Here is a 27,194-nt window from a genome sequence, read left to right as displayed (position 1 = left end):
CCAACATCTCTCCGTGAAGCCTGAAATTCATCTTCACGGCTCTGGTCAGAGATTTGCTGGCATATCGTCATTTATCACGGGATATTTAAAGGGCACTGTTATACGGGGAAAACCCTCCCTGCATTAGGCTGAAGGAATGAAACAGATGATTTATGACAGATGCCGTAATCAAAAGTGGAAAAACAAAAAAACAAAAAACAAACTCGACTATTTATTTGGTCTGAATTCAGTGGAAATAATGTTTTGCATAACTTTCAGGATGTCAATCAGTAAATCCAGGCCCACGGAGAGCGCTCACTGGATTGTGTCTTCAAGTATTTAATCATAAGTTGTAATAATGTGTTGGTGATGTTGTGCAGGCTGAATATACTGGAGCCAAGATTTTCGGAGTCGCTCTTCCTCTTTTGTCCATCCTGCAGCGCTTAGCGGAGTGCAGGCCACCTTACAAGACAAAGCACTAAATCTGGAGACCCGTGTCCAAGTCCCGGCGTACGTCTCTGCTGCTTGTCAACTCCTCACTTTCTCCTGCTTTTCCTCTCTCTCTCTCTCTCTGCTGTCACTATTAAATACTACAGAGTGCAGGGATGGATCCAAACCGTGGAGTGACGTGCTCTGATTGGCTGTGGCACGAACTATGCTGTTTTATTTTAAGAACGTACAAGTGAGAACTACCAGGAAAAGCTTGTGTGTGTCTGTTTATGGGGTAAAAATTTGGAACAGTCTGCATGATGAACTGAAGCAATGTCCAAACATAGAGCAGTTAAAAAAAAAAAAAGTATATATATATATATATATATATATATATATATGTATATGATTTTTGAAAGGTATAAGGATGAAACTGTATAAATAGCGCTGACAGTTGACATAGCCTCTTAATTGTTTTTTGTTTTTTTCCTGTTTTTTTATGTATTTTTTTTTTCTTTCTGCTCTTGAGTATTATTATTTCTATTATATTATTAGTTTTTGGTTTGGTTTGTTTACCGTATTTCCCCAATTAATCGCCCGGACGTTTAATACGCAAAATCGACTTGGACCCCAGGCGTTTAAAAGAACCAGGCAGCTATTCGCTGCAGGCCTTTATTTATTTTTGCACAGACCTGCACCAGGCCATTACTGTGATGACAGTTACTGTCCAACATATTTACAGTCGGGCAATTTAAGATTACGGTACACTCTTTTTTTCTAACGTTAGCTAGCGCTCTTATTTTGACAGAAAACGGAAGTGCCGCACAGTTATTGTGCGACTAACTGTTTACTTCTGCAAAAATAAGGTGAATAGCCTTAATTTGGGTTACCTCATTATGATGCAAATAATCGCCCCGGCGGTTATTCGGGTGGGCGTTTAATACGCAAAATGGGTGCAGACCCCAGGCGTTTATAAGAACCCGGCGGCTATTTGTGGCCGGGCGATTAATTGGGGAAATACGGTATGTTGTGATTATTATTATTATCATTATCATTATTATTATTTGGAGGCGGGGCTAGTTATTGATTAATAGTGTAAGGTGAAGGGGTGGGACTAGACAAGTTTGGACTTCCTCCCACTCCCTTTTGAAAATGCAAATGACAAATTTATTTGTCTATTTGGTTGTTGTTTCCTTTTTCTGTTTACTTTTTGTTCATGTCTTTATTTTGTTCTATGTTTATTTATTTGTTCATGTTCAAAATAATAAAAAAAAGAAATAAGAAAAAAACAAGAATAAAAGTTCAGTTCAGACAGTTTCAACTTGATGCAGCTGAGTTTCATGCAACTTTTCACTTAAGTGCAACTCGCCCAGAAAGCCAAGTTGCATGAACACGATTCAGGCCTCTGGTGCATTTATTTGAATATCTTGGTACGGTTCATCCTTTGTAGGTAGTGATTCACGCCTAAACCCACAAAACCCAAAGACAAATGTATTAATGCATGGATAATAATGTAATGTAATAATGGATGTATTAATGAGGAAGGTTTTAGAGGGGGAATTTAATGAGCCGATGGAGCTGACAGATCTTATGTGCCGAGGGGCTTCAGAAGAAAAAAGTCTGATGACATCGAATAAGCCCAGATGTTTGAAGGATACCGCTTAATAATTAATACTGATGACATGGTATTATTGCTTTATTTATTTATTTAGGCTTATACCGGGACCTGAGTCCTAATTTCGTACCACTAACATGTAAATGTGAGCTGGTATGACAATAAAGTTCCTTGAATCCTTGAATCCTTGAATGATATATATGGATGTGAAAGTCTCAAGAAGTTGTTTTTTCTATACCTCAACAGAAGTTAGGTGGATCATCTCCATCTTTGACGCTGCTACTTAACCATGCGAGCTGTTTCCAGTGCATACCAGTGATCAACGATGTTTGGAAACCCAGGGCACAGTGCAATAACTCATAGGATTGTGAGAGAATATACATGGCACATAAGCAGCCGTGATTAGTCACTTACCACCTGCTGCATCACGACACAGGGAGTGAGGCCTCGGGCCAAGACATCTGCGTCTGATTTTCTCCCCCGTGCCGTCGTCAGCAAAAGATTTTCGATGCAGTTTTTAATCTGCAGGCTGTGATTTTGTGTGTTAACTGCGACTTGCCCTGAGTAATCTGACTGTCGGGTGTCTCTGCTTTACAAAACACACCCCACTTTAACTCCTTAATCATCACTTTTCTATGGGCTGTCTGCCTTTAGTGCCATCAAAATTCAAAATCGTTGCCTATCAATCCAGAAATTATTTGATTTCGCAATTTTATTTGCTCATTCACCAACCACAAGATTCATATTATTAACTATTAGCGGTGTAAAAACTCCTTCAGCTGTCGTTAAAGAGACTGTTCCCGCTATTGCAATGCCTCAACTTCTGTATATTTGTAAAATGCAACTGCTGTATTGTGTGCCTTTTATGTCGTGCTCACACTGAAAGATGAAACAAGGAGTTGTGTTAGTGAGTGTGTGTGTGAATGAATGAAGACAGATGAGTGTGGCTGGGTATGAGTCGTGGGAATCACTGGGTAACTTATGATACAGTAACATCATGATATTTTACCCACGGTGACGATGGTATCACGATACAGGCGATTCAAGATATTGTACGATAATCAGCTATGATACATCATGATATCTGTAACTGAAGAAGTAAAAAATACCCTGGAGAAGGCAACATAATTTTTTAATAACCAGGAATCAGTCTTATTTTTCAGTGTTTCAACATGCACAGTCACTGCAGTGTGTACATGACATAACAGTTCCAGTTAAAATACATACAAATACGCCTCATAGGAACTCAAACGTGCATCTGTGCAAACCAAGTGGAAAACCCCAAACACTAAATACATAATTGTAGAAAAAAAGTTAAATGGAAATATCAATACTTGGCGCAGTTGTATCGATAATGTATCACAAGAGGAAGTATCATGACATATTGCATTCGATTTATTGTTCCAGCTCTATTTGTGTATTATGTATTGCTATGTATTAGAAACTAAGTGGAAAATAAAGCAACACAATGAAATGAACCCTCCTGTTATGTTCAAATTTACGAACATCTTTTATGTTTGGGGTCAGTTTGACCCCAGCAGTTTAAACCTCCACAAAATTATTATAGCTAAAATTGTTACCAAAGTTTATGTGTCAGGCACTTTATGTTTCTTTGTTGACAAACTAAATAGCCCTTTAAATAAAACATAACTCCCCCCCACCCCCACTTATACATGCAGCATTCCTATTATGCGACTATGGAAAAATATGCAAATCACCATAAAATCTCACTGATTGACCGAAAATTGGAAAGAAATATTAATTTTTGGTGTTTTAATGGCTTAATATTATTTCTAAGTACAGATTTTTGTTATTTATAACCGATGCGTTACAAAGTGTACAGGACATTGAAAACATATCATCATGTGATGATATGTGCACCTGGTAGTACCCATTAAATTAGGAAAACTCATTAAATATAAAGCAAAAAAAAAAAAAAAAAAAAAAAAAATGATGTTAATCATTTATTTAGAGACACTGAATGGGGTCAAATTGACCCCAAACATAATAGGAGGGTTAAATAAGACAGATCTCAAATTGTTCTACAGATTCAAAGCAGATTAAATTGCAAAGGAGAGTAAACTGCATGAATCCTTCTTGTGTCTTTAAATAAACGGTTTGAGCTGAACACAGAGATGTGATCTGACTGATGGGCTGTTTGACTGACAGGCTCCTGGCTGTTACCTGGAGTGGGTCAGGCTGGAGGCGGGGCTCGCTGAGGGCGAGAAAGCTCTGCTGGGTGAGGAGGACGAGGGTGAGAGGGAGGAGCCTGCAGGGTGCACATTCCCCGAAGACGAGTAGGAACTCTTCCTCTTCTCAGGTGGGGATCTGCGAGAAAAAAAAAAAAAAACACCTTCTCCGTTAAACATTTACCTCCAGATGTTAACATTTATAGTTACTGTTTGTTTACTGAGGAAAACGGGTGAGATGTGCCACTGGCTATGTGCAGCACCGAATGTGCACCAGGCTTTCCACTCAGATGCTCATGTGTGGGATTTCACTGGAAATATCATGTGCAACTGCATGCAGGATGCCAAGGGCGAGTACACAGGGAGTTAATACATTTTGAATTCTGGCTGTGATGCCAAAAGTCAAAAGTCAAAAAAAAAAAAAAAAGCACAGAAGGTCAAGGAGGATGAATACGTGCTGAGGGTGCTGTATATGTATTTCAGTGCTGCTCCGCTTCTTTAAATTCATGCATCTGGAAGCTACCCAACAACTTCCACCAGCGGCCGTTTGGGGATTATGTGTCCTGCCGATGGGTAACCTGACAGCAGTTGTTGACAGAGAAAAGAGCATTATTCAATTCTCCTTCCCCACCAGGAATTTCCCGGGGCCTTACGGGGATCCAAACCAGCCGCACTGTGACAAACGTCCAAGTGTTTAGACGACAGCTGCCCGACAGATCCATGTTCAAATCTAAATATGAGCACACGGTTTTTCCCTCGTGTTACGTTCTTCGGGTTCCTGCTGTTTTCCTAATACCTGATGACAGAAACTCAAATATGTAATAAAAACAGAACCTAACCCTAAGCCCGGCAGCATTAACCTTTTCACACCGAGTCCACATTTAATGCGCCCAAAAATAACAAACAACAACAACACTGCTGCACTGTATCCTCGGGGAAACTGACACCGTGCTGAGAGTGGGAAGCAAATTTTTTTTTCGAAAGGAGAGGCTTTTTACACATTTTTCAATTTAATAAAAACAGCGTATGATATTTTGTGAAAGTCTAATTAGGTTTTTGTTACAATATAAAACAAAGCATACAAAATCGATTTTAAAGAAGCCACTTAAAATGTCTCGACAGCAGTTACTTCAAAGAAGAGATTAAAAAAAAAAAACACTGTATTAAAGTTAGTGTGAAGTTTGATCAATTAAATTAATTCAACAATTAAATTCTTATAATTATCAATACTGAAATATTAATACAATTACTGCAATTTTTAATTCGATAATTACATATGGCCCTCGAAGGATGGTCTAAAAATTGAAATTCCTCACCCCTGCCTGAAAGGGTCACTGTAAAATAATAGTAATGGTGCAATAAAGTATACAATGGTACTGTAAAACTGTGGTATTTTCTGAGAAATTGCACCTGAGTTATTGTACCATGAAATTCTCACATCATTGTATCCCAACTGGTGGTGAACAAGGTGCCGATTCATCGAGTGTGTGAGGTGTAAGGTGTAAAATCAGAATTTTTACCTCATTTTACACCAAAATTTTTTCCCCTCCAGATTTCACACTAAATTTAATTTGTGCTGGACTTGATGTGAAAAGGCCATTAGTGCCCTGACACATCAGTACATTTGCATGCACCCTAATTTTCCACTATTATTCCAAATATGGCAATATTACTACTTTGATCCAGGTCATGTAAACAGCATATTAGGTTTGGATATTCTGAATTAGACCTTTATCTGCATGCAGCATTTTTTCGATGAAGACATGTGGGATATGATCGTATTATTTGGGTTTAGTCATGTACACACTGCATCCAGACTTTGTGTCTCAACCGGGGTTTTCACTGCAGTTTGCGACACACGGGTGTGTTTTTATGCTCAGCTCTGTGCGCTTTAAACAAACCAAGCAACCAAGAGTTTGCAGGACTGGGTTGGAGACGCCTTCACAAAATAAAAGCCCTCATTTCTGCTCAGAAGGAGAAGCACACCCACTTTTAAACAGGATGACTTGGCTATCAACAGGTTTCTGGATATGAGAAAATATCGCAACAACCTTCTCTATGAGGCGGATGAATGAATGAAAGAGGGAGGCTGTGCTCGCATGGTTGAACAAGCCAGCATGTAAACAGGCATATTAGTGAAATATTCATTTTCATTAGCCATATAAACAGCTTAACCCTCTGAACCCCAAGCAGTTTTGGGGTGTTTTCTGCTCCCCTCACATTTAGACTCACTGTGGGCTTGTTTTTCACTGCAATTACAAGTGCTGCACCTCTATGGAAACAGTACAGCTGTGGCTATCACCTGAAGCCATTCAAAAATGTCTTTCACACAGTATGAAAGAGTTGTAGTGCCATAAATAATAAAAAAAAATAAATAAATAAAAAAAAGGCAAACTGATTTTTTTTGATAATTTATTTTACAAAAATCGAGAAACATTGGAATAAATGTACAGAAAATGTTTTCAGGTGCCCACAAGTGTCACTGATCCAGGAAAAAAAAAGTAGGGCTTCACATGATTTATTTCCTGAAATATTAACATTTTTCCAACCTGTATAAACTCAGGCGTTTTTACTGTCTTGCGCCCTTCCATGTTACTACTGTTGCCTACACACTGAAATTCAGTGAATTTTTGTCACGCGACTGTTGGGCTCACCTGAATCAATCAAGATGTCTCAGATCCGCTGAAGACCGCAGAATTTTCTGTTTTTTTGAATGATCTGGATTGAGTAAATGACTATTTTTTGACGAATTGTTGAATGAAGCATGTATAATAGAATGATTCGAATGAAAAATCACTTTTCTAGGCTTAGTTTCGTCCTTTTTTAGTCGGACATGTTGCATTCAGGGACCGTTGAAAATTCAAAATAGATTTTTAAAGCTTCCAGCTATGATTAACGATTGAATTTTGGCAATTTTTTAAAAAATACATGTCTTTCTATCCCGCCGGCGGGTTTGGGGTTCAGGGGGTTAATAGGTGTGGTTTTGTTTTTTGGGAATAAGGGCAAAAAACATAATATATTGTGCACGTAAACAAAGTCAGTGTTGCCAGAAATGTTGTCAGAGAAGAATCTGGAACATAACTGTACGCAGAAACGATTTTATTCCTCGTTTTAGCGAACGTGTGATGACACTCCGTCTACCTGGATCTGGAGCGCCCCCTGGACAGGCCTGAGCTGGTGCTGGGACGAGAGCGCTCCCTGTCTCTGTCCTCGCGTCTCCTCTCCGACGACGGGCCCCTCCTGTCCCTCCGCCCTGGGGACCGTGAGCGTGACCTGGCCAAACAGGAGGAGAAACCAAACACACACAGAGAGATGGAAATCAAGACAGAGGGTCGAATTAAAGAGAAGAGGCAGCAGAGAGGATGTTGGAGCTGTAAAAGGTGAGTGCATGACAGAAACAGAACAGCTCCTCTCCTCTGTACATTTCAGCCAGATTTGGGGTGAAAGTGAAAACACACACACACAAACACACACATATTAATCTATGGGAAAACAACCCAGGATTACAAGTGGCTTGGGATCCAAAAAGCTAGTTGGGGAGCTGAGAGTCTGGCCTGCTTCCAATATTTACACGATTTAGAGAAATGAATGAGGCCCGATCTACAGTAAGCTCGTTTTAATGCTGTGCCGCCACAGTCCAGAAATCACATCATCATTACTCGGCTTATTTAATTATCAGTCACATCACATAGGTTATCGGTGTGTAAATATATCTTTTTTTTTTTTACCCAAACTAGCCTGAAAAGAGTACTACATTAAATATTCATGGTTGAGATGAGGGCATAATTCAGAGCTCGGATTTGTTTAAATTAAGGAGTGTGTTTCCTTCCGCCGGCCGGAAGCATGAAGACGAGGCAGGTTATTGACGAAAACGAAACAACAACCGACACAACAGAGACATCCATCCTCTTTAAAAACAAAGGCAGACGGGAGAGGAGCCCACTGAGCGGATGTCAGTCTGGCTCCGGGGGTGGCAGCACTAAAAAAACCGCCTGGTCGATATTCACTTTGGCCTGACAGATGAACAGCGCACATACACAAAGCAGCCTAATCTCTACCTTTAATCTCTGCCTCTCGTCTGACTTAACCTTTTGTCTTCATCTCTCCCTCCGTCTTCCTCGGGTCTTCTCACCTCCTTCCCTCACTTTTACCCTCCTCTTCCTGCACGTTCATCTGTCTCTTCTGTCTTTTCTGTCGCCCCCTCGGGATGTTGCAGCTGCAGAATCGGTGACACCATTATGAAGCTGATTCAGCTGATCCGCATCACCCCACCAGGGGCAATAACACCACCAAACGACCCCCTGCGCTTGCTAAGTGACAAAATTCAATCAAATCCCGCCCAATGTAAAAAAAAAAAAAATAATAATAAAAAAAAAATGTCATCTAGGAAATGTGCACCTAGAGGCAAAGGCACACGCATGAATGGCTGGGTACAAACATACGAGCATGGCAGAGCCCCACGCACGCACATTAACACACCAGCACGAATGCTTATGAGGTGCTTTGAGAGTGAGGAGGGTTTGGCCTTTATGGCAGAGCCCAGATGAGCTTCAGGGAAGAGTAAAAACGCACGACTCTGGAGAGATAAACCGAGGCAAGCAGAGCAACACACACACAAAGAGAGAGGGAAACGAAGATTTTGGACCTTTTGCACTTCCTGTACTCATTAAAAATAATATCTAACTTGTCAATGGAGTCGGATGGGGGTTATGTTTTCACCCCGTTCTGTTTGTGAATGGTGAACCTTTGTGGAGAAACTGGTTACGGCTCAAGGAAGAGCTGATCTTAAGGCTGCTGGGTACCATTTTCACCTCAGTACGTCCAGCGGTGCGGTTCCTGTGGGTGGCCGTTTGTGTTAGCTTAGCATAAAGACTTGAAGTCTATGGGAGTCGTTAGCCTGGCTCCATCGCTCACCTGTCAGATCCGGCAGACCTGACCAGGTGGGCGTGGTACCGACCGGTGCCTCAGCCGGCCCGCCTGATGCCGATCGGAGCCGCGGCCGGCTTTGGTTTTCGGTGGTAAAGTTATCCAGAAGTCGACGTGTACACATCCTATCTTCAAAATAAAAGCATCACCACTGCTTCTAAGGTATTAGAGTTTTATTTTTGTAAACAATCGGAAGTGACTGTACTTGACTGTTATCCGAAAACGTCGAAGCAATTTTCAAAACAGACGTTATTTGGACAAACTGACCACATATTTGGAATCTACGTGGTTACTTTCTCGCCTGAAAAAAAAAAAAATAAAACTTAATAAAGTGACATATTAACAGTCGTAAAAGGAAAAGTCAACTCAGCTTTTTTAGCTAGCTCCTTCCGGTCAGTGGTGCCGTTAGGGTGAGAAGTGTCCATCGTTCCACACTCAACTTTTTGACCGTTTTGAGTGTACATCCGGGTATTTGCAGTGCACTGCATTTTGTTAGTATTTTCAGTGTGAACGCACTTATGCACTCAAAATACTCAGTGTAAGTGCAGAAGTGTGCGATTTGAGACACACCATGTAACCACTGAACATATTTATCATTATTTTTCTAATTCTGAGATGTGTATTTCCAACTACACACTGTATACATAAGACAGCTTTGAAGTTGCTGTAAGAGGTGAACATGGCACCTTTGTAGAAAGGTTGGCCAAGGCAAGAGGCGGGGGTGGGGTGGGGGGGTGGGGTGGGGGGGGCTGATGAGCTTTTCATACCGATTGGCCAAAGGGCGTCCTTGACTTCTGGTGAATATCCAACACGTGGAACTGGCACATCTTGACAAGTGGAGGTACGTGGTCTCCCGACTCTTTTCTTCCATTTAAATATGCCTGTGTTTGTCTTTTGATTATTAAAACTACTTGAACAAAATATAAAAGTTCACCAAAACTCTTACCGTTTGTGGTACTGTCTGAATTCTGTCTTTAACCTACACGGTTTGCGGTTACAGCGGATTTAAGCAAACAAACAAAACAAAACAAAACAAAAAAAAAAGCAGGAGGGCCTTGACAAAGACGAGAGAGCAGAGGAGTTTGGGTGCAGACAGCTGCTCGATCTACAAATGTGGGTGCGTAAAACAGGTATTTCCTGTGTGATCGCGAAGACAAAAAATGCTTTTAATGAGGTTTTGAATGGGATCTGCCAACAGCACAAACTGAATTTAAAGCCACAAGTACACAGGTCTTTAAAACAGGGAGACATTCCCCGACAACGGTAGATAATGAGCTCCAGAGGGAGGGAGAGAACGAGGAGCTTTTAGGGAGTAAATCAGTGATACATTAACAAGTAGCGTAGCAGGGTTTTACAGTGAATATGTGCATTCACAGTTGGGGGATTTGTGTAATAATCTGCCAGAAAGGAAAACTCTTAATCACTAATAATTCAGAAATTTTGAACGGGTGAAATTTCATTGAAATGGCGTATGTTTATTTACTGACGTTTCTTAGCAGCAGCATCGGGAAATTTATCTCTAAGGCGCCACAATGGAAGTGGCTTTTGCAAAATAGATGAAGACGGGGTTTTTTTTCCGGCAGGGCCTGAGGTTGGACTCGAACCCAGGATGCTGCGATCAGGACTCTGCCTTAAACAAGTAGTAAGTGCTCTTACTACCCTCTTACTGAACGGTTGTGTTTTTAACTCAAAACACCACCTTATGTTGGGCAATGTACGCGTACAGTCGTCAGCACCCTTTGAGCTTGGGATTGTGCTGCGAGGTACCAATTTCGCCGGACTTTCATCGCGACCAGGACATTCCGGAGGACGCCGTTAGAACACCGGGGTCTCCGTGGATAGTTCTTCCCAGTGACAAGTCCAGGAGGAAACGTAAACAAGCAAAGGAAACAACAGTTATCAGGACCTTTTGAGCTTGGGATTGCGCTGCGGGATGCCAATTTCACCGGACTTTCGTCGCTGCCAGGACATTCCGGAGGACGCCGAGGCTGCAGGGCAGGTGCGTTGACACGGCTGAAAGGACAGCCCTTTGGGCCGCCGCCTCCCAGCTTTTTCCAGCGCCAGGTCCATGGCGAACACGGGATGACGAACTATGCTTGCACATCCAACAAGTGTTTCCATGACTGTTGCATTTTTTCTGATATCAGAGACATGGCTGCAGCCATCTATTACTGGACTTGGCTATTCAACTAGCAAGATGCACGATGCTTTCTATTCTCCCCTGCACCGAAAGGACTGAGCCCTAATTTCGTTGCATTATTATACGTATATGATTATGCAATGACAATAAAAATCTATCTATCTATCTATCTATATATCTATCTACCCAAGGAGCTGCTGAAGCACCCCGATACGTTTTACAAGATTAAAACATTACGTTCATTTCTGTTTACACGATGCCGCAGAATTCATCTGAGAGCAGTGCGCAGTTTCCATAGCTTTGAATTTGAGGGCGAATTGAAATTCAAACAGTTTTCCTATTTGAGCCGACACACCAGGTGCTTCCTCTGAAAAAAACACAAAGCACCCTGTGTGGTTAAAGGGATAGTGACACCGTTTTTGACAGTCCAGTTCAACAGATCTGAAAACTCTTTTTCTTGCAGGATAACATAAAAGGAAATTCACGTTATTGTGCAAAAACAAGGTTCTTAATTACCCCTTTTCCACCAGGGCTGGTTCAGAGCCAGTGCCTGACTTAGCACCAGTTTTTTGGTTTTCCACCGCCCAAGCACCGGCCAAACTGGTTCCAAATCGGTTCCAAGCAAGCAGCAACGGCGAGCAGGGGCTAAACGGGAGCCAGAGAAAAAACCGATGACGCGACCCACTGCGTCATTGGTGGGCGGGGTTACAAACCCAAATGGGAACAGCGAACGCTATAAACGTATAGCTAAACATACTCACCGTTCGTTCCGACCAAGAATATGATGGGTAGCCGGCAATAATTGCGTTTTTCGCCTCTGGACCGCAATGTAGGCTTGCAAACACACGAGCAGTATTTGCGTCGCTACGATGGGTCGTCCATGTTTGTTGTTGTGATTCCGAGCGAGCGCCTCGCGCACCCACGTGATCACGTTTTACGATGACGTAATGACGTGGCTCTGACTTGGCTCCGCTTGGCTGTTGGCTGGTGGAAAAGCAAACCGGTTCTTTGTTGGCACCAGTTAAGCACCGGCTCTAGCACCAGCACCGAACTAGCACCAGGTGTTTTTTGGTGGAAAAGGGGCAAATGATAAATCGTGATATGGATTTGAGGTGATATCGCCCGGCCCTCCCCGCCACCGTGGCTGCTCAAGCAAATGCTGCCGTACACTCCACACACATTATCATGAGTGTCAGGCCGCTGTATTGGAAGGGACTGTTTAAGTAGCAGTGAACTGCAGTTTGCTGGACTATTTCCATGCATAAGAGAAAAAGCCGGTTACTGATCGTTCCATTTAACAGCCATATCCTGACAAAGATCTTGGCGGCTGGGACATCTGGAAAATAAATGTGTCTGGATGTGCTCACTGAGAACGGAATGGAGCACCGACACACACACACAGACATGCAAGACTCCAGATGATATTCAACATTATTAACAGCCACATCTAAAAGCCGAACTTGTGTAGCGATCTGTCTGCACTGCTCTTTGTCTTCCTTCACGTCGTTCCTCTCTTTGGTCTGTGTTCTCGAAAGGCGCCGGTGGTTTAAACGCCGCGGAGGGACGCGTCACCGAGGCGGCGGGCGTTCTCCTCCCTCTTAAAAGCAGTTTACCACCTGAGCTTTGGCTAGTTTGGCACTTCCGCCTCAAAAAGCCCAAAATACTTCCACCTTTTGTCAGACAGTAATTCCAGCTCAAGATAAATTAAAGTTGGGTATTCCTCTTCCTAATAATTAATACGTTCACATGATGTCTACTGATAAAATAACAGACCTAGACTGACACCAGTGTTTAATGCTCTCCTTGGAAATGTGGATTTATAAAATAATGATAGTAATAATAATAATGACATGGCAAAGGGCTAATTTATATCGTTAATTATGGTTCATTAGTTGGCCGACGTATTAAATGCCGCTTACAAAATCACTTAACTTGGCCGTGGCAAACACTGAAACTGAAGCAGTGGGCGTACATGAAGATGATGGAGGAGAAAAGCCAAAAACGACAAAAGCTTTTCTCTTAATACATCGATTTCTGCTGGCAAAAACATCTTCCTCTTTCTGATGGTTCATCCTCACTTTTGGTTATGGTGTGTTAAACATGTATGAGCTCATTAACATACACGCCTGACAACAACAACACTGTCATGTGATTCTGTTGTGCCAAACAGCACGAAGGTAACTTTAGGGTCATTCCATGTCAGATCATCAGAAGATTCATACATTTGTCACCACGACCTCAGGAATTTCTAAGAAAATCTCACATCTGATAAAGATATATCTGAAACGAACAAATTCCTAATTTCTGCCATGTGAGTTTGGTCAGTTTTCGGCGAACTTCAGTTGACGACTCGCATTTTGGCGCACCTTCAATGTGCTGTAACTTTATTAATTTTCATCCTAGAGTCATGAAACTTCGTATATTTACTAAATGAAAGGTGCTAAATCAGATTTTGAAACATTCTGAAACATAAACTTTTGGAGCTACTGAGGACCAAACTTTGAATTTTTTTCAGGTTCTGCCTTATTGGGACCACTCTCTCAGAACCAAGATATGTCAGAAAGTTAGATCTAGCATGTTTAAATTATTTATTTCCACCCCTAAAACTAAAATAACTAAAAAGCATGTCTGGATTAAGAACCCATTCCAGTTACTGCCCTGCTAAAGTTGAAAATAATGCCATAACGTGGTAAACAGGAGGTAGAGGTACAGTGGTGGAAAAAAGTTTTCGGACACCTCATGCATTTGTGAAATATTGCATTAACAAATCACTCTTAGGTCTTCAAGTGCAATTTCTTTTAGTACAGTCACAGCCAAAATACGAAACAAATCCTAAAAAAGCCATTAAAAACTTAAAATTGATTGGTTCCATAAAAATACATAAGAAATTTTGAGTATTGGGTCATTTTGGTACCAGTGATGAAGGTCGTTCTTTTTATTAAAAGACACAATTTTTGTTGCCAAGCTTGGTGTCTATATAAAGCCAGCACATCTGAAAGTTCTTCAGACACAAAAATGGCTAAAACAAGGAACCTAACGCAGGAAACACTCCCGAAGATAAAGATTAAACTTTCAAGAATTTACTTTTGTTAGTTTTTCTTGTAAACAATAAACAAAAAAATATAATTTGTATTTGTTTGTATCTGTCTAATGCAGCCACACCTTTTGAAACACAAAAAAGATTTTTCCACAAATATTTCATGATAATATTTGAGATTGTGAGATTGTGTAAAATTTTAAGGGTGTCCGAAAACTTTTTTGCACCACTGTATCTCCAGAGGCACACCTTGGATTTATTTCAAATTTTCAGTGGATATTCTACTGTTGTATGTGCAGTAAACAACCAAATATTGTGAATGTGTTATGAAAATTGTAAATTTGACAGCACTTTGAATACATCGAAAATCCATGTAATTTACAAGCTTTCAACTTTTGTGTGCAACACTTAGTAATTAAGTTTCATGACAGTGAAAAATGAAGATGAATTAATTTAGATGGTAAAGTGAGCTGACTCCAATATTATAGCATGTTTGAGCGTGTTATGAGCATGAAATCTGAGTCGCCACAGTGACACCATTTGATGATCTGACATGGAATGACCCTTTATGAATCACCTCAAATCACCGCGTTGTTCAGCTTGACGTGTTGCAAAACTGTTACCGCTGAGTTTTATGAACACGGGCCACAGTTTGTGCATCATTCCCAACATCTGCGACGCTTTTGATTCTACAGGAACCCTTTTTTCTGTCATACAACTTCCCCTTCTCGTGAAATAAAAATAAAAATAAAATATCAAAGCAAGAAAAAGGAGAAAAAAATTGAACCGCACGGTGTTACATTTGTCAAAACCACAGAGAAATCTGTCAAGGACAAGAAAACACACAAGACGGAGAACAAACTCTGACAGCTGCTCCTTTCTCTCCTCTTCAGCTCTGGTTCTCACTTCACATACATAAGTGATTAAAAACCTTGAAAATGATTCAACATGTAGAAATGACTGAAATCGTCATAAAAATTGGCACTGTGAGGGAGGCACAAATTACAGCTCCCGCCGCCGAAAAATGAAAAACTGGCCTGGATTTCTGAGAGAAGTGATAGAAGAAGAATGATAATGTAAAAACGGGATAAACCCACAGATGGCGGAAATAAAATGAAGCCGTCAAAGTGTTTTCCTCTGGGGCAGGCTGTGCAATAAAAGCTGCACGTGGTGGTCTGCCCCTGACGATATTAACACTTGTTAAAATTGAAATTTAACAATTAACTAAATATTTCTGTATCCAATCATCTTAAGAGCCCGGGGTGAAACAGATGAGATGATTTAAAAGCCTTCAAGTGCTTTCTCTAAGCTCCTATTTTGAATTCACAAGTGGTAAAAAACAATTTGCTGTATTCTCAATCGCTTTTGGTTAAAAAAAAAAAAGGAAAAAAAAAAAGAACAATAAAATGGAAATCACTAACAAAATCAGTCTTCAGTGCCTGTTGTTATAGGACTATCACAGTCAATTACCTGATCCAAAATAAAGTCTGAGTGTGACACTTCATAGCAAAACCATTTAAAAAAACAATCCTTTTATGGATACTAGGCATTTACTGGGTAAACACAAGGTAAGACACAGTGAGGATAAAACGGTTAGCTAATACTCACAGCTGTAAGTAAGCAGATGTTTACTGGCACAGTTCCTAGAAAATTAAAGCATGTATTTTTTATAAACACCGTCCTGAATTATGCATTAACTCGAGGAGCCGTTTCATTGGGGTTGAAGGTTTATGTGTGGAACAACTGTAGTTTAAGTGTGCGCTTTCAAAGAATAAAAGCAATACTTTCCTCAGAGTAAAGGGTCACGGCTGCACTCACTTGCCAAGGATTCCTTCAACTTACATGGGTTGTATTAAAAAAAAAAAAAAAAAAAAAAAAAAAAAAAGCACTTAATTTAGCTTCTTTTGGCGGTTCAATTTCACCTTGCTCGGTCAGCACACTGCCATGTTTGCTGGGGAACATGTATGGTGCATTTGTCACTCCTGCATTTGCACAAAAGGATGTGCTGAGAAAATTAAATGTTGCTTCCCCCTCCCAGTCCCAGTTTCAGCTGAACAGCTTTAATGGAAAAGGAAAAGTGGAAAAAAAAAAGTTATAAAGTACATTATAGTGCAAGAGCCAAACACTGTAATAACAAACAAAGCTTTCCGTAACAATCCACTTTTATCTTTCACACAAAGTCATTTAAAATGTTTCACTGAGTACCTTTGAAGGATGTACAGCCATGAGCAAATACTATTTAAGAAAAGGAGAGTAGTGCCCCAATTTTCAGCAGACAATTAACCTCGGGCTATTATCTGTAAGATAGTGAAATGAAACGATGGATACCAGAGAAATTATGTCTTTAAATGGTAAATGTTTAGCTAGTTAGTTGGCAGTAGTTCTTACCTGGAGAATACCTGTAAAAGGAGGATTTACCAATAACTGCAGTAATGATTTGTTCACTTGTACGGAAATTAAATTGAGTAATTACTGGCTTGTTACTGTAAAACCACACCCTAAGGAGGCATAAAAGGCATCAGATATTAACAGATTTCTAGAATTTGTTGTGAAAATTGTTTATTTGATGTCTGTCGTAATGCACGTGAGTCGTGATCGTACACAGTTTGGTTTTGTTTTACGGTCAATTTCACATTTATTTCCAGTCTTAATATAAAACTAATGATACGGTTGTGTTGAGGTGATTAGACCCTAGTGAAAATGATTTGGCTGAAGACAGAATTGAGACTGTTTTAATGCAAAAGACAAGTTACTGTGTTAGGACATGAAATGAACAGAAATTGGATTTATATCGCAGCTCCAGTTCCTACAGAGGCGACTCCATTCAAAGGTCATTTTCAATATTTTAGAACGTTTTTACTGTGTAGAAATACACTGAATCCTTTTATTTCATCAATTCCACAACTTCACATAAGCCACCTCTTCATCACTTATTAACCGACTGAATCAGACTAACAAATGAATGAACGATAACATGAAAACCAGTCCATATGATAAACCGGTACAGACTTCAGATTTCAGCGGCTGCCACGATGGAAATGAGGCTCTATCTTCGGCAGACGACCCAAACCCAAAAGTTAAACTGAACACTATGATCTGAACTTGCACAAACAGTGAAGTCTGGGAGTAACTTTCCCTCACTCAGATGTCGACTCAGACGTGCACTGGACGGCAGCTGAGAGTTAATAACTTTGAACGCCGCGGAGTGATAAAAGAAAATGAAGGGAAAGTGACAGATATGGAATAAGACTATATCTGAACCTAATCTTCAGGGCTTAACACTCGGAGAAGCAGAGGCCTCGCCATTTAAGACCGAGCTGGACGCTGGATGTGATTTTGTAATGAAATAAAACGTGGTAAGGCCACTTGGGCACGGAAATAAAGGAAATCAATCAATCAATCAACCCAGATGACGGTGAGATGACGCCTAATGACGGTAATGGTCGCTGCACTCTGCCAACAAATGTTAATTCACTTGGTTGAAATGGGGCGCCGCTGCAGTTGTGACGGGTTGGCGGGAGATGTCCCTCGATGCGCCGCCATATTTTATCTGATCGCATCCCTTACACGTGAAGCGCATATCTCTGTCGCACTTACATTCAAATCACGAGGGGGCTCAGCCAATGACGAAGAGAAAATAGCATGAAAGGAAGGCAAACGTGAAGATCCAACAGCCTTTTTTGTGAGACCATTTGGGGAAAATGTGTGTGCTGTCTCTCTGTGGAGCCCCGGAAACCAGCTTGCATGAGCACAGGGGGATAAATATGAAATTGATTAAACTGGCAGAGGCAGTTTACAGTAAGTCATGAAAAAAAAAAAAAAAACATCAGGATACAGCCCGACCATCCCAACATACAGTTTACACGCATGGTGTTTTAGTATTTCGATATAATCCGCTCTTGATCCCTTGAGTTATATAATCTTTTGCTTGACCCCGCCAACAGTGGGATTAAGGAGCAGAGTCAGCTACAGGACAGTGACGCTGCAGCTGGCAGGGACTCGGTAGTTTGCTCAAGGACACTTCAGCATGCTGGCTTCCTGCCACCACGGGGGCTTGAACCCGGACCCTCTGGTTCAAGGACGGTCACGCTTTTTCATCACGCCGGCTTGCAGCTCTGACATAAGCAGCAAGTTTTCACAGCAACTGAAACTGAATGTAACTGAATGAGTTTGCAAAGACGGCGTTTGGACTTGATTGTGGGTATTTGAGTTCTGATGCGGTTTTGCACCAGAAAACAAACAAAAAAGAAAAAAAGAAAAAAAAATTGCCCTGTTTGATTTTGGGAACACTTTGAAAATAATGAACACCTAAACTCCTGGAAGGTGAACATTGCGTGAGCCAGTGTTAAATTTTTTACTTAAGCCTGAAGCTAAGTCTCTGCAACATTGTTCCACATTGATTATGTGTTATCAGTTCACCTACCTGGACCTGCGGGCTCTTCTGTAGGCACTGGGAAGGGCGTGTCTGCTCTTTGACCTGGACCTGGACCTGGACCTCCTCTTGTGTTTCTTCTTCTTTTTGTCTTTGTCCCTCCCTTTGTTCCTGTCTCTGTCGGCTCCTCTGGAGGTAGTGTAGGACGATGAGGAGGCCGAGCAGGATGGGGCCTCTCGGCTTCTGTAGGCTCCTGAGTCCTCCACGGGGGGCCTTTGATCCTGAGGGTACGCAGGTGGTGCAGATGACATCTGAGGAGGGGGGGCGTCAGACAGAACAGAGAGGGCTTCTTGCATCTGGAGAGAGAAATAAAGACCGGATAGAGAGAAAGAAAGAGAAACAGATGGGAGAACGTAAAGGTCAGCGGGGGCCTTGTTATTCACAGACAGACACATTTGCACCCTTGGCTTTCTCTGATTAACAAGCTTGGAGGAAAAAAAAAACGTTAATGATTGATAAAACCAATGAGCGAGATTCTCTTTGACATCAGGAATTCCCAACCGCCCGATGTCGCTTTGCATCTGCGGACAATCGATATGCTGCAGGAGCCTGTCTATGTAGGAGGACACAAGGGATGCAGGGTGGCCGGGTGAGCGCAGAGGCCATCTGTGATCACAACATCACCAGTTCGATTTGTGCAACAGCCAGTGTGTTCATCAAACTGTCTTCGGGCAAGACACTCAAAAATGATATTTCTTACATAAAGAGTAGAGGACTGAACAAAGGATATCAAGGAGTAAGCACTGACATTTTTCATTTTGCTTTCCTGAGGCTAAGCTGCAAGTTAAAGCAAAGTAGAATCCATATTAACTAAATACTTAATTTGCAAATGTTTAAGACACTGTATACTAATAAGAAAAAAAAAATGATAGGAGCCAACCTTTGCCAACTAAAACAATGAAGCATAAATTACCTCTTGCCAATGTCTTGCCAATGTGAGTACATTTTCAAATAATTTCACCGGAAGTGACTCATGTGGCATTCAGCTGAGCCATATAAACTCCTGATTCCAATGTCTGGAAGCTGTAAATAGGAATTCATGCAGTACTATTGACAATAATTCATGTGCAGTCTTTTGGTTGGACATGATAAACTGGACCCTGTGACAAACTTCACTGGTAAAGAGAAGAAAATGCACAGTGTGAAAACGCTTTCTGAGGCTAAGCTGCAAGTTACTGTAAAGTGGAATCCATATTAACTAAGTACTGAATTTGCAAATGTCAAAGACACTGTATCCTAATAAGGAAAACAACTGATATGAGACAACCTTTGCCAGCTAAAACAATGAAGCACCAATTACCTCTTGCCAATGTCTTGCCAATGTAAGTACATTTTCAAATAATTTCACCGGAAGTGACTCAAGTGGCATTCAGCTGAGCCATATAAACTGTCAATAGGAATTCATGCAGTGCTATTGACTACATTAACTGTGGTTAGAAATGATAAACTGGACCATGTGACAAACTTCACTGGTAACGAGAAGAAAAATGCACAGTATGAAAATGTTATAATGCATTTCTTCTAATCAAAAATAAAAAGGGCTAAAAGTTAAAATTACATAACCATAAACACCCAACTTTTCCTAGTGCTTCTGACCACATTAATTCATATGCAGTCACTTTGCAATTATCACGAAAAGAGCACGCACGCTCGGTCGGCTTTCCCTTGATAAATAAAGGTTAAATAAAGGTGGGAGCGGCTGATTGGGGGTGTGTATGTATGTGTATGTGGCTCACGCTCGTTCCGGCAAAGTAGGTAAAGTCAAAAAAAAAAAAAACTCTCACTCTCCTGGGACATAACACATATTTCTCCCTCAAAAAAAGAAAACCCTTACTCAGCTTCTGCTAATTAAAAAAGTGGTGCAGGTTACACAGCACAATGCAGCCTTCTGGCTACACACTAAGTTCCAACCGTCGGCTCCTAAGCGCCTCTAATTACCCCAATGTGGGTCTGCCTGCTCAAATTAGATCGGCCTGCTGCTGGATTCACATCAGAGGGGAGACTTTAATTCATCGATGAATAGAGCATGACACTAAATATGTGCAGAGCCGGATCTTTGATTTCTTCTTGGCCACCCGGCGTGAAAAATGGATGCAACGGATGCACGTCATATGGCAGCGTGAGAGACACTCTGAGTTAAATAAATCGATCAAACGGCGCGCTCAAGTGCTAAATGTTTAACCTGCAGAGTTGTGTGTGCGCGCGCAATGATTTAAGCTGCCCCAGTTCAACTTGGAAAAGACAAGAGTTGCTCTGTTTCGCTAACTTCTCCCTCCGCCTCTCTCATTCCTCATCATCACTCCCTCCTGCTGAAACTCAGAGGAAGAGGGTGGAGTAGAAAAAAAAAATAGGGAAAGACAGAGAGGGAGAGAGAAGATGATGAAAGAAGAGGAAAGAACAAGGCAAATGAGGTAAAAAAAAAAAAAAAAAAAAAGTTGAGTAGGCAGGGGAGAAACGAGAGAATGTGCCAACAACGGAAGACGGATGATGAGTGTCTAGAAAAAGGTAGGGAGAGACACACAGAGAGAGAGAGAGAGAATACATATTGTACCTTTCTGTTTACATACCATCCGCTGTTTGGGCTAAGGAGGAGATAATGAAACGATAGGACGGCAGGTTAAGATTAGGTCTGACATTTTGGGACGCTTATCCCCAAACCAGACCGAGCAAGCGTCTGCCCTCTCACGCCTGCACTGCCACGATATGAGAGTCTGGATGGTGAGAACCTCAGAAGAAACAGAGAGGACAGAAGAGAAGAGCAATGATTATAAAAGGAAGACAAGAGGACAAAAGGAGGACGGATGAGAGCGATGTTCCCGGAGAATGAGAGGAAAAAAGCAGACGAGAAATGGAGGCGATGGAGAGGAAGAGGAGGAGAGGCTCCAGAAGAGGGTATGGAGTTAAAATCAGCCCTCGGATGCTGCTCGGCACTCGACGTTTGCTCGAGAGTTTGTGATTTCCACCAGACATGTTGAGAGGTAAACTTTCAGCTCAGGCTTGGAAGATGTGCACCTTTAAAAAAAAAAACAAAAAAAAAACTCCATGTTCATACTGGCAGCCTCAGACCAGCAACCTGTTGTTTTGACTCTTAGGCATTTTTTTGGTCATTGTTTTGCTTCTGTGCTGACCTCTCTCTCCTCCATCCCTCAGTGCCTGCATTCTCTCTCTCTCTCTCTCTGTGTGTGTGTGTGTGTGTGTGTGTGTGTGTGTGTGTGTATGAGTGATTGAGCTGCAGGTGGTGTCTCTCTGATTGGATCATATGACGGGTTTCCTGCCGGCTGATTGGTTACTTGGAGGATTTAAACGCCAGCTGATGCCGGCCTCTCTCCTTCCCTCGCCTCCATCTCCAACAATGGAGGCTGTTCTACTCTTGTTTGTGCTCAGAATTTTGCGTTTTAGCCGAAAGATTTCATGATAAGCATTTGCGTGCGCCAACTAGGTGACTGGCAGACTTTCACCTGGAAAATTTGTAAAATGTAACACTGGAGATGAATTGTACATTGTAAATTATTCAATCATTTTTTCAGTTAGGAGTTTGGTGAAAGCCTTGTCTTTTTCTTTTGGGGAAATTTAGGGGTTCTTGGAGATGAGATGATTTTTGTTAGTTATTCTGGGCCATGCTCAACTCTGAAGCCTGAAGAAAAATAAAAGTGCTACACCGTGAAAACTCAGATTGTTGTCTTGGCTGTCCATTGTTGTGTCCAAGCTTCCTCTGGACCACGGCCTTATAACACTCTTCAGTCTTTCTTCTCCATTCACTGTCGTATTTCTGCATCTGACCCGGCATTAGTTTCCAGCTACACTCTCAAAACTTTTTTTCCTGAGCATTTCTTCTTTCTTACACAGGCACAGTGTAGAGAGACGGGTAAGACAGGGTGGAGAGAGAGGACATGACATGCAACAAGGACTATAATTTAATGATACAGGGTATGTGCTCTACTACTTGAGTCACAAGAGCACCCTGTTTATCAAACAATTTTTAAAACAGGGACCATGTTTTGTATTTTTGTTAACAGGCATGTCATCGTATTTGGATTCGGAAAGGCCAAAACTCTCTGCCACTGTGTTCCTTAGTATTTTTGCCACTGCAGAAACAGTCGCTGGTGAAAGAATTGAGATTGAAAGCAAGCATCAGACAGTAAAAAACAATCCTGAGCCAGCAGGGCTGTCGGGTAGGGCGCTAAGAAAAGGAATTATGTCACCTGTTTCTGAAACTTGCTTGGCACAAGGAGGGCTAAAAGATAAAAGTGAGGATTTTTTGGCAGCATGTAAGCCATCCTCTGCTAAAATGACAGCGAGAGAGGACGAGGAGGAGGTCGCTCAATGTGATTCTCATTTGCGGTTTTATAGCGCAGGTGGTGACTAAATGTGTGAATATATTACCTTGTTACTTAGTTATCATGTGCCTGTTTTACGAGGCAGGAGTCACCTACATAGGTTGGTTAAGTGTCCCAAGCTAATTCGTCTACGGTACACAATGGCCATTACTCGCCCATTAAGACACTATCTAATTTCCATAAATACTCCCTTTCAGATCACGGTGTCAACCATCATCAACGACTATCAGTTTTTGTTGACATATGATGGAAAATCCTGCTCAACACCTTGCTTCCCTTACAGGTTTAGGCACTTCTTATCATCTAAAGAAAGTTAAATATGTGCGAGCAAGCTTGTTGAGACAGAAGGAAACCTGAGATAGACGTTTCTGGTGGGACTCAATCCTAAAACAGCAGAGGCACATCAGGACCCCGAGAGGAGGACTTGAACCACAACACCACCAACGAGGGATGACAACTTGCTCCATTTTAAAAAACAACAATTTGAATGCTGAATTATCAAAAAGTTGCTGTTGAACTTTGGGATCATCTCACTACTGACTGGAATGAAGAACAAGTTTCGGGGGGAAACAGGGAGGGGTGAGAAAGGGGGAGATGGGTAAAGGAGGAGAGAGAGGAAGAGACAAGAGGGAATAAAAAAAAGAGAAGAGCGAGATGGGATGGGAGAGGGAGAGAATGTGGATTAGGAGACAGCAGCACAGAAGCATCATTCTAAGAATGATAAACGTGTGCGCACCGAAGAGCGATGGACGGACAGGGGACAGAACGGAGAGAGAAGAGGTGCATAGTAAATCACAGAGCCGGGGCGGGGTGTCAAGGGGAGATGTGCAGGGCAGAGAATACACATGCAGAGGACCAGAGAGATGCAGGGAAAGAGCAGGAGAGGAAAGGAAGAAAGCTGCAAGAATCCTCAACTTGTCTACAAATAACCTGCTCGGGTCAAATTGTGCGGCATGGCCGTGTCTCCTTCAGCAACGTCGATTCACAACACCCTGCTCTGCAACTCCTTATCGTGACTGATTGCAACATGATGTGTGACCGGGCCGATGCAGGCTCAACAAATTCAGAGATGGCTGCAAAAGCCGGGATCAGGTTCTTCATGAGCTCCACAGAGGAAAAACAAAAGTGTAAAAAACAACCCAAACAGCAGAGGCAAAGTGTTATGAAGCCAAACAACTGCAGCGTGGGTCCAATGGCCCTTTTCCACTAGTATCTACTCGGCTCGACTCCACTCACCTCAACATGATTTAGGTGGTTTTCCATTACAATTGAGTCCCACCTCGCCGTGGGTGGAGTCGTCATAGCAAGGCGGCGCACGTCCAGCTCCCTCTGGATTCTTTGGGCTGCCACCAAGTACAGAAAAGTCTCCACCTCTTCTTTTGATCACGGTAGCGGTTTGCTTGCCATTTTCCGACTTTGCCAACTTCAGTGACGATCAATGAGCATGGTCGCTGTTGCCGTTTAAATGTCGGGTTTTGTTTTCGTGCGGGAGTCGCTCTCGTCACTCCCTGTCCAATCAGTTGCCTGCACGGCGTTTACGTCACATTTTCGGCCCGACCCAGCTCGACTCAGCTCGCTTGGAACCCCGGCTGAGTACGTCCTAAAATGGGACCTGCTACCAGGTACTACCACGTAATGGAAAAGCTCTCAAACCGAGTAGAGTCGAGCCGAGTCGAGCTGAGTAGGTACAAGTGGAAATGGGCCACAAATGTCCAATATTTACCTCGTTATCACCTTGATTTTACACACTGACAGAGCTCTGGTTGTCCTCAAGAGGTTTGGTGAAGGGTCTTGTAGCCTTCATGTGCTTCTTGGAGGCTTTATTCAAGTACCTACTGATCACCAAGGCCATCAAGTTTCAAATTCTACTCGAAATAGCTTTAATTCCAATTTAATGCTGGATCTTTTTCAGTGTCCTGATCCTCCTCCCCACTTCAATCTTTCCTTTGTGGAACCACGTGAATATCATTACGCATGTGCTGCGTACGGATGGAAAATCATCACTGGTCCAAAGTGCTCGGGCTTTGACTGGGTCACCAAACATTACACTGTGTATGTTTCCATCAGTCCACTGCCATGCTGACAAAGGGAGACGGTCATGATACTCCAGGAAGTGACTTGAGATAGGCATGAGTCATGTTTTCCTAGATCGATTGACTGCATGAAATACTCGAGTGGGGAACCAATTCCTCGCAGAGGGAAATCTATTTTTAGAAGGCATCTTATTATAACAGCAGCAGTAACAATGCACAGCAACATATCTGATGCATAATGCCTCTTTTCAATCAAAACAGCCGCAGTTCCCATTTGATATAAAGGCAGGCATGGAGCTCCAGTAACGTGCAGTTTGTAAGAAGTAAAAGGAGACATTTCAAATAAAAACAGCAGCAAGTAAAATCCATAATAACATATTTAAAACTAGAATTACCTCAACAAAATGGGAGAACGCCTGCTAGTGAAATTACAACAAATCAGGCATGCATGTGTAAAAAGTGACCACATTTCCACTTAAATTCTATGGTGCTCCATTGAAAATAATTCAAGGAAAACACTGCACTGAAATGACTGTATAACACGAGCTTTAGACCTGTCATTTTCTTTTCAGCAGCAGAATGCCTTCACCCCATGCCAGGCCACAGAATTAATGATGCGCGGGAGCTTTTAGCATCAGCTTGCGATTTTTCTTTTTCTTTTTTTTTTCTGACAGTGACATGCCTCCATTAACCAGACATGCCTCACAATATGTGGTATGAAAGAGCCAAACACTACGCCGGCATTTCCTGGTGCGGACAGTGCTCTCTGAGGCAATCAGCCATCAGCCATTATTCAATTCTGAAAGGCAGAATAAAAGCTGCGAGGCAGAGTAAATAAAATAACTCGTGTCAAAAAACCCATCTGTGACTTTGAAAACAGCTTCTTCAAGGATTCTCAAAGTACCGAGTCAAGTCACTGCTGTCTCTACAGAGCCTTTGAGAAAGTGTCTCAGTTAACTTCAGGGAGACACGTGGTGATGATAATTAACTCTAGACAGAGTCCTGACACAGAAAAGAGCCGGAAAAAAGAGAACACGGGTGTGTATGAGTTCATGTGTTCAATAAAACTGCCCTTATAGCCTATTTTATCACTACAATTTGAGGTTTTCATTCTCCTTTAATTACCCTTATTTGTCATTTGAGGTCACTTTTTCTTAATAATAATATAACAGTGGGGAGCCACAACAGAAAAACAAAAATAAAATGAGTTTATAGTTCCATATAGTCACCAACATGAAGCCCGCAGAGTGAAAATGACTAACCTACATTAACCTAAAAAAGGAAGCTGAAATCATTCCTAGTGAAACTGTCTGATTATTTTAACAGCTTACCAAACATTTTGTTAGAAGCCATGTTTTATTAATGAATCTCCCACGGCTAGCACACTTTGTCTGATGAACTCTCTCAGCTTTACACAAAATTTCTCAAGTAACACAGTTAATTAAGGTACACTTTTATAGAGCAAAACTCTTAAAATGCAGCCTAGGCCCTGTTTATTTTGCCAGCCGTGAAGAACTTTCTGGTGTAAAGTTAAATAGGTCACAGCTTAACCATCGTATCCACCCATGAACCCACAAAAATCATGAAGATGAGTGTTTTTACAGGCGTATTTGAAGTACGCTTTGTGTGCAAAAAAAGATCAAAAAGACCCTAAGACCTTTAGGAGTCCGTATCTGGTTTCTTTACGGAGCTTTGGAGGAGGATTTTGATGGCTGAAAAATCTGAATTTGTCTAAATCAAGTGCGGGCTTTGCAAATTTGTATTTAGCAACAATTTTTTGGGAAAATAACATGATTGGTGCATTTCAAGATTATTCCATCTGGTCACCTGTTATTGTGACATGCTTGTACAGACAATTAATGACTATTCATTGATTCTTGGGAATCTGGATAAAACAGGTTTTAATTTTGAAAAAAGTTAAATTACAAAATCTGAAGGTATATCCTTATACGCCAAGGTCTTGGCTGTTCAGCAATGTACCAGTGCAACCTCCTCATTTTGCATTTTTTTCATAAAATAGGTGTTTTTCCAGTTATTAGGCTACTTTGTTTTTGTCAACACCATCACCGTAATGTTT

The 27,194-nt window shown here is 41.6% G+C and overlaps 1 protein-coding gene across 4 annotated transcripts in view; it reads right to left on the bottom strand.

Moving 5' to 3' along the window:
- sfswap (splicing factor SWAP) overlaps positions 1-27,194 on the bottom strand; it is a 143,763-nt gene that overhangs the window by 14,493 nt on the left and 102,076 nt on the right. For 3 of the 4 annotated variants that reach the window (XM_030065269.1, XM_030065266.1, XM_030065267.1), the window contains 3 exons: positions 18,739-19,043; positions 7,354-7,485; positions 4,208-4,351 (listed from right to left, as the gene is read on the bottom strand). In XM_030065269.1, the coding sequence (XP_029921129.1) occupies positions 4,208-4,351; positions 7,354-7,485; positions 18,739-19,043 (581 nt within the window). The remainder of the gene's footprint in view (positions 1-4,207; positions 4,352-7,353; positions 7,486-18,738; positions 19,044-27,194) is intronic. The other variant, XM_030065268.1, reaches the window with a different exon arrangement.

Source organism: Myripristis murdjan, chromosome 12, assembly GCF_902150065.1.
Source record: "Myripristis murdjan chromosome 12, fMyrMur1.1, whole genome shotgun sequence".
Taxonomy (NCBI): Eukaryota; Metazoa; Chordata; class Actinopteri; order Holocentriformes; family Holocentridae; genus Myripristis; species Myripristis murdjan.
This window is presented reverse-complemented; position numbering and strand designations above follow the sequence as displayed.